General features: G+C 40.8%; 1 protein-coding gene across 27 annotated transcripts in view; it reads right to left on the reverse strand.

Moving 5' to 3' along the window:
• Positions 1-12,618, reverse strand: part of celf2 (cugbp, Elav-like family member 2) — a 120,768-nt gene that overhangs the window by 15,840 nt on the left and 92,310 nt on the right. For all 27 annotated transcript variants that reach the window (XM_066705056.1, XM_066705073.1, XM_066705076.1 and 24 more), the window contains 3 exons: positions 12,397-12,476; positions 7,405-7,563; positions 6,471-6,534 (listed from right to left, as the gene is read on the reverse strand). In XM_066705056.1, coding sequence (XP_066561153.1) covers positions 6,471-6,534; positions 7,405-7,563; positions 12,397-12,476 — 303 coding nt within the window. The remainder of the gene's footprint in view (positions 1-6,470; positions 6,535-7,404; positions 7,564-12,396; positions 12,477-12,618) is intronic.

A 12,618-nucleotide genomic window follows, 5' to 3' on the forward strand; every position in this document is an offset into this window, starting at 1 on the left:
CCTTTTCCATGCAAATAAATGCCAATTAATTGATCAATAATGCATCAGAATAAACATGATGTAGAACTACATTTTATGTGGTCAACTGGATAAAAACAAACAAGAAAGACAATCTACTAGGTGTTTGTCTGAACATTTGCATGCATGAGTCAGGGATGTGAATGCCATCAGGTTCTCTCATAAGCTCCTTTGCATTCCCAAGTGCTGCTTTATTTGGTTTTGCTGAAAATGCCATAATCATTCCTGCAGTAGTCAAAATGCAGACCATTACAGCAGCAGAAATCAGTCCTCAAACAGGCAAATTAACATCTTGGGATGGCTGTGGCATCCATGGAAATAAATGCCCCTGTTAACCCTTTGTAGTATCTCTCTCCGTCAGCAGGCTGGGACAAATCACTTAAACTGGGAGCGATTTCCAGATAAACCATTGCAGCTCTTTAGCTCTGCCATACAAACACGGTAGGTGAATGCAGTCATTACAAAATACACCACCTAACAAATTCCAACAGGCGACAGTCCTGTATGTGGGGGTGGGGGTATAATCCAGAGCCTTTTTATTCTTGAGATCTTCCCCAAAACACAAATGTTCAACAGGACTTAAACTCATCATAACTAAAATGACAAATCATTTCATGAACCTTCTCGGCGCTTCCCAATCAGTCGCATGAGGATCAGAAAAGGTTTGTTTGTTTTGTTCTTCTCTACAGCCTACGAATGAGCTCATTTCAGAAGTGCTGCATAATCTTTCAATTCCCCACAGAGGTCCTAGAATAATTTGAAGCTCTGTGATCAATACCATGAAAGGCAGCATCCTGATGAAGGCTCTGTATCTGTAACATTGAGGAGACCTCTAGCATGAGTAAAACTATATGGGGATGGACTGAGGGGCAGGCAGAGCAGTTGCAGAACTGACTTCCCATTACCTAGTGTTTGCCAAAGGAATGTTAATTAATCTGAACATCTATTAAGCATATAGCACCTTTCATCCAATATATCAACACAGCTGAAAAATGATCCAGTGCAGTTGGGGCATTTAAGTAGCACTGTCCACAGATCCATTTCAGGGCTATTCTTAAGTGGCCCATATTTTTTGGGAAGCAATATTTCACCACTGAAGGAAAATGGAGGCTAAGCAAATGCATGTTCTTTTTTTTTTTTTCTTCATGAAATCATTTAAAATTTGACATGTCTGGAGGCCTAGATTGGCCCGTCTGGACAAAAATGTGTGCATCCTGGCCAAACAGATGCGTTTACGGTGAACCCCCCCCCCAAAAAAAAAACCTTAAAAACACAAGCATACATCCCCGGCCCCCTGCTCTCGTTCACCACAGCTAACAACCCCCCCCCTGCTCCCCCAGTCAACAATTCAGTAAGAGACGGCCATGCCTATGCTAATTTCTGGGGGAAACCCTGAATGCTACATCCAAGTCATCCAGGGTCCCCAATATGTGTTTATATTAAATACATTAATTCTAAATATATACATTATATACATAAATACCTTAATAAATATTGAGTGTTACTTTGCTCATGGTGTCACCTGCCAGTGCGAGGAGCTACATTTGTACATGTCCTACCCTGAATGCATTTTATTTTTGGGCATAACTACATTTTTAGATGGAATTCTAAAAGCAAGAAAAAAAAACCCACAAATCTATGCAAGTGCCTTTTAGCAGTGTTCCTAATTGCCACTGTCGATAATGTACATCATTAATGAACAAATTAAATGCTCCCAGATTTATAGCAAATTAACCACCTGACTGATCAGAAAGTTTATTATTTTTAAAGAATGAACATACAGTGTACTGCCTTCTGGGTCTCACGGGAATCAGGGTAATACTGCCCTCTGGGTGCTGCCTGAATTCATGCCTACTGGCCAGCCGGTCGCACACAGTGGACACGTGGCACTGGAAACTCACAAACCTACAGCAATGGTCCTCAGCACCACTAAGCATCTAATCTAGTTCCAACCCCAAGTCTTTAGAAAGAAAGTGCTATTTACATGGGGCTGCAGTTGCAAGTTTAATTTAATGTTCACCTTGATGCTTATTGTTCATCGCAATTACCATAAATCTGCATATCAATAAATAGGAACAGATGTCAGTTGTTATGAGTGCTTGCCAATCAGAGCCTGTTAGAGACTGACAGATGGGCGGCAGTAGATCGTTCTCACCAGTCCTGTCTGAACGCGCACAGTGCTTCTCTATCCTCTCTGCACCACAGCAGTGAGTAGACGGCCCTAAATCAACAGCCAGTTCATTTATTTATTTACTTTCAGACAGGTTCCGAAGGGTTAAAACCTTGTACTCCCTGGTGAAATGGCTGCTGTGCTCAAAGTCTGAGAAAACCACCATCATTCCCAATTATGGAGAAATGAATGTGGCAAACAGTAGTTGAATCTTTTAAAATACCTGTATTTATAATGCATTCAATTATATACCTTTCCATTTCATTTGGTAGAAGGTGCAAGTTGAATTGCTCTCTGCTTTAAGTAGACACGATCCCCAAATCCGCCTTCAAGCACCCTTGTAAGGGATTACAGTGACTGTTTTTGCTGTGTAATCCTTCCAAAGAGGGATACATAAATGGCAAGAGGTGAAGAACTCTCAACAGAAAACTTTGAGATGGGCGCTCATGCTGAACACAAATTAATGAATAAATACTTTCACGAAACAGCTCTGCCTTTGATTATGGTAAACCACCGAATAATATCAATGAACGTTTTTTCAATCATTGGCTTTCTTTTCAATGAATTTGTAGGGGTAAAAAAAAAAAATAAAAAGGTCAATAAACTGAAATAGTAACAAATCCTAGAAAAAAAAAAAAAATCCTTTTATCCGTTGCATGTTTGAGTTTGGGATGAAACTGATTAATGGGATGCCGTCACCATAGCTCAAAGGTTGACTAAACTATTTCGGGCCTTCAGTGCCATCTGTACAACTAAAACAGATGCTCCTGAACCAAACCAACCCAAGACACAGTACGCTAGTGGCAGCGACCGTGTTCATCATGCTGCTGTCTGAAGGCTCGCATCAATTGACTTGTCCTCGCAATTTATCTCAGTATTTTACCCAGAGTCATCAGTAAGGCTGTGTTAAGGTCTGTTCCTCATCACGACTCGGCAGTTTTCAATTAGATTCAGTTCCTTTTGGGATTTTTAAAATAAACATTTCAATTTTAAACAATTCTTTAAAGATGTCAATAATGCTGAGTGATGATTCAGGGCTAGTATTAATCTCCACACTGTAGGAGAGCCTACTTAATGCTTCACCTCTGGCTGCCAGGCACTGAGAACTGGGGTCACAGGTCAATCCAGATCTCTGTATGATGATGACAAACGATTTCAGAACTGCAGGGCGTGATGTCTGTTTAGCACCTGTCCTGACCTTTACCACAGCATGTATATACTACAAATAAACTACATTGATGAACCTGGAAGGGGATAGATACAAAAATATATTGCTTTTAGGCAAGAGAAACCTGTTATATCCTCCCCCGCCCCTGGATTTTACAGCTGTAAGAAGAATTATTTGTAGTAAGGTGTATGGCACATAAATAAGCAATTTCTGAGATCTCCAATCTGGCAGTTCTCTCTTAAAACAATACATTTGCTCACACACATGCACACACTCGGTATACAGTGAGTTATTCATACTGAAATGCAGCCATACAACCTGTAATTAAGATATGATGGCCTCACAAAGCAACCCATGGGTACGTTATGTGAAAGCTCTAGGCTGCTTCTGCGCAGGGCTTTTATTCTGACGTGAAGGTTCTTTGTGCAGCAATAATTTGAAGGGAGCAGCAGGGTTACAGTGAGAATTAAGCACACAGAAGTAAAAGATACAGACCTGACTTTGAAGGGAATGCTGCGCGAAGTGAAAACAAGCTGAAGCTGACACGGCTTGAAAAAAGCCAAAGTAGCCCTGTCACATATGATCACGGGGCATGAGAAAGGGCCTCCCAGCATTTCTGCGATGCAAGACATCAGTAATAATTCTTAATTTCTTTCCTGGAAATGATGCTGCATTGGCCAGCTTGGGTTCCACAGGGAGCCCGTGGTTCGTTAACACCTCACTGGAGTGCATTTAATTTGACGTATAAAGCCTGGGCATTATCTCTTTACAAAAGGGTAATACTTTAAATCTAATATTTTATTACCATTGGGCACTGCTATTGTCTGTGGTATGTTTAAAATGAGGGATGGGTATGAGGGGCAGCATCGACTGCCTTAATTGCTTTTTCTGCCGAATACATGCAGTCTTCCCAGCTCTGGGACTCCTCTGGCTTCTCAGTTCATCTTCGCACCCGTAATGAGCATCTGTGCACTGTTGTGATCTTCTCTCGGCACTGTGTGTGCAGCCCAGAAACTTAAACGGAGGGTCACCCAGCAAGACTGACCTTATGATAATCTTCATACATCAGTCGCTACATGCTCTGCTCGTGTCAGCGACTCACCAGCCACGCGCCTTTCCGATGGAGCCAGCGCTTTGATTCCCGCCACCCAAGATTTTGTTCATTAAACAACAGAATCAATCACATTATGAGGCTATCTGAGGCTCCTGAGTCACAGGGGTGCTCCAGTAATTGTGCTTCATTGGACATCTGCACTGTTAAGGTATCCTATTAAAAGCAGGTCACAGCTTCTTTTCTTGATACACTTAATGGATGCATAACAGGCTTTCATTTAGCGCCATTTGGGTGAAGCCAGGAGGCTGCGCGCGCTGGGGGAGTACATGTTTAGACGCCAATTGTAATAATACAAAGCGAGTCTTTGAGAAGTGAAGAAATAACGGAAAAAATCTGCAAGGAAGTTTCTATGAAAGAAGCAAATGTGAAACACTGTGAATAAACCCTATTGTTCTACCACCGCCTCCATCCACCTACAGCACACAAGTGAAAAGACAAAAGCACAATTAATGTGCTGCAAATACATCTATGCGAGTAAGACGTCTATGTCTGGAACTCCTCAGAGCGCCCTCCATCACAGTTAACTCTGTGGTATAAAGAAGTGGCCACCAAAATGATGATCGGAATCATACAGAAATGGCAGGGAGTCCAATTCACACAAAATATAGATCACTTGGCATTTTGTTAATGCATAGACTGCAATGCCACTTTATACCTGAACTGTGTCTTCAGAAGAAACATCACATTCTTAAAATTACTTTGAAATGCTAGTCAATTCTTGTTGAACCACATTTCAGACATCAAGGTTGGGCTATAAAACCAATCAAGAATAAAACAATTGCTGGCAAAAGTTGCCAAAGTTGTTTGAGCAATGAACTTACCTTATCTGTTATATAAAACACCCACCCAACTAGACATTGTCATGCTTCATGCATGGTTGTATGCATGTAGTTTTAAAGATACAGTGGATTTGTGGAAAGAAAATAACAAAATGTGCTGTGATGTGAACAAAAATAGATTAATTGAGCTTCTGATAGTTGAATGCAGTTTTTCCCTCTATAATCAGTATTTTAAAGCTGCAAAATATTTTAAGTTTTTTAAGAAGGACCAACTGTGTCCACCCTATGGGAATATCAGTTTCTCTAAATGATGGTTTCTTGAACTTCTCTGTAATCCAGTGACAGATGGACACCAAATAGATATCTTCAGGACCGTACTTCCCACGATTTACAGGCTTAACTATTGGCATGTTCCTTGTAGTTATTGGCTTCATGTGGTACTCTTTCTGAGAGATAATTATTCGCCGTTATTTAATCTTTTGCAAAATACATTTCGAATAAAAAAATAAAAAAGAAAAAAAAAGAAAATCAAACACAGGATGTTTTCTTGAGTGTGAATGTGCTTTTTCCACAAAAGTATTAAAATAAAGTTAATTCAGTTGTGAATTGAAAGGCCTCAGACTGAATAGTTATAATGCAGGTACTGCTGAAAAAACATTCATTAAATATTATTTTATTGTGATGCCTTTTGCATGGGGGTCCAAGAAAGTGATGGATATAGTTTTTTCTGAACCAATGAGGAGGGAAGAGGAAAACAAAGGTCAGACTTAACCATGTCTGTCTTCGGGAATTCAACGTGATCTTCCTGACGTAACAAGGAAATTCTACCGTCAATGAAACATCTCAAGGCTGTGTACATGCTATATCCGCCCACCCAACCACGAGAGCCTCGTTCCCTCCCTGCTCTGGGTTTCTTTTGAAAGTAGTTTGAGGTTTGTAAATTAGTTTGATTGTATTATACAAGTATTAACTGTCAGCAGTGCGTACCCTTCCATTTCAACAACACGTCCATGAAAATGCCATGTGTCGGTGCTGGTGCAGATTTCAGTACGTCTCTTTTCCAAGGAAAGAGGCTTTCAAACCACAGGCATTCGACAAGCCTGCTGAGAATGGAGGCACTTCCTGCTTTCTAGGTTTGACCTGAGATCTAAACCGATTTGCTACAATTATACCCAGGATATAGAAAGATAAGTGGTCAATTTTAAGAGCAATTTCACTCACCTGCCATTTGTTGAATGCCGCTAAATGCTCCCAGGTTACTGGAGGAGGTGGCTTGCTGGAGCAGCTGAAAGCAAGAGATGGAGAAGGGGGAATAAAATAAAATAAATTGTGGAAAATCTAATTTCTCTTTCCTCAAGCACCTTAAAAAAATAAAAAATAAAACTGAGCTTGATGTAAAACTCTCATTGCTGATATGGGAGAATTCTTGGGCTCAGGTACTTGGCATGAATGCTAATGTCGTTGCCGAGACCACATAGGCAGCATTCGGTCCAGCAAAATAATGAATCAATTTACAAGTTTAACAATCAGGTGTTACATTTGTTTACAACAACATGCTGTGACTAATTAAAACCCTCAGTAGCCTTGCGGTGACAGTATTCCAACTGTCACTCAAGATTTCTCTCTCTCGCTCTTTTGTATGTCTTAAACTTAGGGCTATTTATGCATACATTGTTAAATAGCCATCAAGCCAGATGAAAATAAAAAATAGGCCTTGAATTCAAACCCAAACATGAAATGCCATTCCACCTCTATATTTGGGTCTAATAGCTATTCCATGTTATGAATTGACCTGAAATACAGAAGTCATGCTGCAGTATAACTAACAAAGTTTCCCTGGAGTGTATTTGTGTTTAGCACTGATGGAAAGCAGACAGACAGTGGTAAACTGTCCATTATAAAGCTGGAATAGAGAAAATTGAACTGGTGTTATATAAAAGAAGCATCTCCCCAAAAAGGAGCTGATAAACAGGATTGAAAAGGATATGCACAAACACGGTGCTTTGGAAGAACTCTATAAGCTCCAGTCCCATATTCAATTATTTTCATGTAGTTAAGTACACTCATATGTCTTTCACTGAACAGTTACCGAATTTGACAAGCCACAGTTTAGCACACGCGCTGCAGGGAAAAGCACAGAGAAGCTGCTACTCACTGCCAGGTACTGTGGTGTGAGTCCGCCCAGGCCGGTCAGGTTCCCCCAGGTGGCAGTGTTGAGCTGCTGCATCTGCTGTGCCAGCTGCTGTTGAAGACGTCTCTGTTCCTTGTCCTTCTGAGTGTCTGCAAACTTCACAACAATCGGAGAAGAGCAACCCTGTAGGGGAAAGAGTTTTCAATTCAGGGGTGCTACTAATTTCCTCTGACTACAGGAGCATTGGGCAGCACATTGGATGACAACATGTTCTTTACTTTCAAAGTGGAAATATCTCGGGGAGGCCTTCATCCAGCAGTGGACCGATAGAGGCTGATGATGATGAGATATATAGATATATACATACACACATTCAAAATAATGTTTTGTGCCCTGTATAACTTCTGTTCTCTGCCTCTGTTAGTATTTTCCAAAGCAGATTTTTCCAATCCTCTTCCGCACCATTTCAAGACAGTGAGACAGATCTCTGCTTTATATTGCTTCAGTCTCTTTCTCCCCTTGGCAATCTATTTGCTAAAAAAAATATAGCCACTAACAGAGGTATGTCTTCAATGGTATTACTTCACAACTTCCCCAGCAACAGGGCACTGCATGAATAGGGCAGGATGAAAAGAAAGATGTTGAATGCTAAATAAAAAAAAATGCATAATGTATATCTATACTGGATGCTAGAAGAATGGGTGGCATTGCCTCATACAGTAAGTATCCAAACTGCAAGAAAGAGCCTGCATGTCGCAGATCCTTCTTGCAAGCTCTCTGGCGTGGTGTGGTTTTTAAATAGACAAAGCAAATGGAGAGAGATTCGGCACCATTTTATCATTGCTTGTGGATGGTCTTTACAGTAGCATAAGTGGTTTAATTTGTGTGGCACACAACACTTAACTGCACAAAACAGTGCATTGCCTTTTAGAGCTCAGTTAGGGTGTGGGCTCAACAGCTGACCTCCAAACTAAACACAATGGCTTCCAACTCATTGAAGCAGTACCACTCACGATCTATACAATCTCAACGTGCTAAAAGGGCTGCAAACAATTCTGTGCTATATAATAAGTGAACTAGACAAAACATTGCGAGATATTCACTGAAGTATGCAACATATACATTAGTAGTTTGACATTCAAATACACACAGACACACATTAAACAAATACAGAGAACAGCTACACAGGAAATGGTTGAGCGTGCAATTTACACACACCGTGAAATGCACCACAAATAAACACATTTGTTGATTCTATAATTACAAAAAACCTATTGCTAAAAATATATATGTACTTTTCTAAATGTGTACCAACCGTGATGCAAGTTAATATCCTTTTTCGGTATTCATAAAAAGTAATAAGAGTATATATTTTAATCTGGAAATAAATACGAGCTTCCACCATGCACTTCCTACACAACAAAGTCGTTCCAAATTTAAAACTTAAAATCTGTTCAAATGTGTCAATCTCTAGAGCTTGCATTATTTTCCTCACTAGCAGGCAACAAAGTACCTCATTACTTCTTCCAACGTATCGCAAGATCAAAATTGTTATGCAGAAAATAAGCTTATCCGAGTCCGTGGTGGCATTTCGAACAGTGAACAAGCGATGTACATCTGCCAATTGCTCAGACACTAATCAAACAACAAAATGGAAACAAAAGGCTCGATTGGCTCAAAGTTTATATGGATTTTTTTTTTTTGCAGCTTGTTGAAGACTTTTTTTTGTTTGTTTTTTATTTTGCTTAAAATAACAGGGTTACAGGGATTAGGCAATACTGAGAGTAACCCCTGTATAAACTCCACATAAAGCTCCTCACAGATGAGGTGACCCAGGACCTGCTGACTAGCTCTTAAATGATGATTATGACGGTTTATGAAGGGAAAGGTTGTGGGACCATGCTAATCATTTTAGTTCCAACGCATTGAGTGATATGAAGTGATGGCACACATGCCACTCCCAACAGTCCATCCCAATATCAATGCAAAGAGGTCGGGAGTGACACCAACTGCACGTTGTCAGAGAAGCCTTTGCGGTCGAGCTCCTGAAATGGGCACGGGGGAATGTCAGGAAGTGGGCACAGCAGCTACGGCCATCTTCCCGGGCAAAATGAATTGGGAAGGCTGAGGTTTTGTTCATGTAAAGGGCTGGCATGTTTACAGCAATGCTGAGGAACAAAAGCTCGAAGACATTACTGGAGCCCCGTCCACAGAAGAGGAACTGCCGAGAGGCTAAAAGCACCTGCAGATCACCCACCAGCCTAGCCAATGTAATCGTGTCTGAAGCTGAAAAGGTTATCTTTAACGTATAGCATTCTGAGGGAGAGTTTTGCCACAGGCTCAATGTGGAACTTCACACCCCGTGTAGAAAATCAGCATCTTTCAGATCCATGACACGTGAACATATCAACTTTTTATAGACCGATGGTAAGCACCGCGCAGGAAGAGTGTTCTCAAAAGCTTCTGTTAGAAAGCTGTGGAGGGCAAGAGAATCAAGGAAAGGGGTGAGAGTCCCACTTGTCTGGGGACTACAAAGCAGTGATGGTAGTAGGATGCGGTGTGAAAGCACCACAGATTTTGTACGCACCCATAGGCAGGGTGCCAGGGGACCATTACCAGATCTGCCAACAACAGTCAAGCTCCAGAGCGTAGACTCGCCTTTCGACTGCTGACGCCTGTGCCTTGCAGAAAGAGATGGCAGCCGAGAAATACAAAGCTTATCAGGACTAGTGGGCTGGCAGTGGAGAGAGCAGTAGATCCTGCACATGCTAGAGTACAGCCGACACCAGCTGAAATACAGCAGAATGTGAAATAAGGACAAGTGCTTCAGAAGGGTGTCTTCACATCCTGCCCTGAATCCCCAAAGCAAGAGTGAACAGGGGTCTGACAGGGGCACCACTAGCTTGTGAGGCTGCAGGGAAGAATACCACACAGCCTTCAGACCTTTGAAAGCCTGCATGTTTCGCTTTTCGTACAGACAAGCACAGCGGCTACGGCCATTTTCCTGGGTCACATGAGCTGAGCAGGCTGAGGTTATGATCACACAAGGGGAAATGTTGAAAATGCCAGCATGTGACAGAGTCAGCAGAAACAAATAACCACTTTCAAACAGTTGGCAAAAAAACAAGGAAGCCCATTCACAAATAAAACAACATATTAAACAATGTTATAAAAAATAATTCTCGCAGGTGACGTGTGCAGTGACGGGCATGTTGGATGTCAATGTGTGTGTGAAGTGGCAAAACACCCACCCACTCACACACAGCGACCCGGGCTGTAAACATTCTGGTCAAACCTACACGGCTCTGCCAGAAAAACCCATAGGCAATAGTTTTTGTTTCTCTCTCTCCGAAAACATTATGGTGGGGATTAGGATGTGGATTAGGATTTATTTTATTTACTGTATGTCTTTGCTTGTGTTTGATGATAACTTACATACAAATACATGTGCAACGCCAGCGGCATATCTTCTATGTTCTTATGGTGAGCCGATTCCGTATTTAAACCTAGTGGCAGCTTATTCACCCAACCATGAGAGATAAATTAAAATACATTAAGCAGCTGAAATCTGCGTTTTAAAAATCTCCAGTGTAGATGAAATCTCGAAGTGTCACAGTTTTGTGAACACTTGCTTTAAGAGTCTTTCTAGAGCACTGCTAGAATAAAGTGCAGTACAATACTTAAAGCACTTACATGCATCGATGTCCAGAACACCCAAATGCATACCTAATCGGCCTATTCAGATCTTCACTTATTCACTCGCTGCATGAAGACTTCCCCATGTGTATAGCTATCCTTGTGTGCTGCGATTAAAGATCTTTCCATTATTAAGGTCGATGAACTACATGAGGTGTTACGGGGCTGCGACTCATCTGCAATCGTGTTAATAGACAGACTAGCCAATGCTTTTATTAACAAAATAGACAAATTGGACAAATAAATAAATGCAAAAATAAAATAATCTATAAATAACCCAGGTTAATCCCCAGAGAGCCTGCCAGGATGGATGCACCATTTAAACAAACACTGAATAAAGTTTTTATAATAAATTATCTCCTGACTGACAAGGAATCAAAAGTTAGCTCTGAAAGAAAAACATGCACCCTCAACAAATAAAATCAGATAAAAACATCTATATTGGTAAAAGTTTATTTTGGAATGCTAATATGAGTAGAAAACAATGAAAATGAAAATGAAAATGATGCCGACAAAAGTTCTATTGTGTGGGTATTGCAGTGGTAACTACACAGGGCGAGGTGTGCATAAATCAGCTGGAAACACAAACGGATAAAAAATAAATAAGGATGATTTAGCACCCTGTTTGTAAAGGCATTAGCCCTGCAAGGAGACATCACAGGAAGGAATGAGCTCCACAATGAATTCTTATTCTCGAACGTTTCGCACAGAGACATGCTGCTATCATCAAGCTGATCACCCATCTGTGAAATATGGCTTAAACAAGAATGTATTCATTTTGATTTACATAAATTAGAGGAGCGAAGGAGAGGAATTGAAGGTTTCATTTTATAATTGTTTCTGTGAATAAGATAAAAAAAAAGTGTCTAGGAATGCACATAAAACAAACAAAAAGAGCATGAGCATTTTTCTATTATTTGGGAGAGGGGGAGTTTGTAAAGTCCTACGTTTGTGATGCAAAAGGAGATATACTGACATGCAATCCCTAGTCAATGCCTAAGGTCTAATTCTGATTGTTGGATGGTATAACTAAACAATATAACCCATGTTGGTCTTGACTGGACAGCAAGAAATTTGCCTCCTTAAAATGTTCTGCTGGAGAAAACAATCTGGCCTGTTTGGTTCTCTACTTTTAACAACCAGGTAAAACCTAGTTAATTCATTATTTAATTGTTCTCCCAATGTTTCAGTGCTAAGTAGTAGCGACTACTGCAGCTGGTGTGTATTTGGATTCGTTGAGGTTTGGCAAGAATGTGGATGTGACAATTCCCAACTGATTCCACAAAGAAGAAAACAAAGAAAGGGCAGATGATACAGTACCTCCATAGTCTGAGACTGGTGCATGGCTTTGATTGCATTCTGTGCCATTACCCGTGTAGAAAACGTGACAAACGCACAGCCTGTGGGGACAATGGGAAAGGGAGCAGGAGAGACAAGAAGAACAACAAGACAAAAGGGTTGGACACTTGTTAAACCAACACAGTCTACGAGAACGGCCACAAGACGACACTGTTCTCAGTAGTACATGAAAATAAACAACAG

Source organism: Amia ocellicauda, chromosome 5 (genome assembly GCF_036373705.1).
Source record: "Amia ocellicauda isolate fAmiCal2 chromosome 5, fAmiCal2.hap1, whole genome shotgun sequence".
Taxonomy (NCBI): domain Eukaryota; kingdom Metazoa; phylum Chordata; class Actinopteri; order Amiiformes; family Amiidae; genus Amia; species Amia ocellicauda.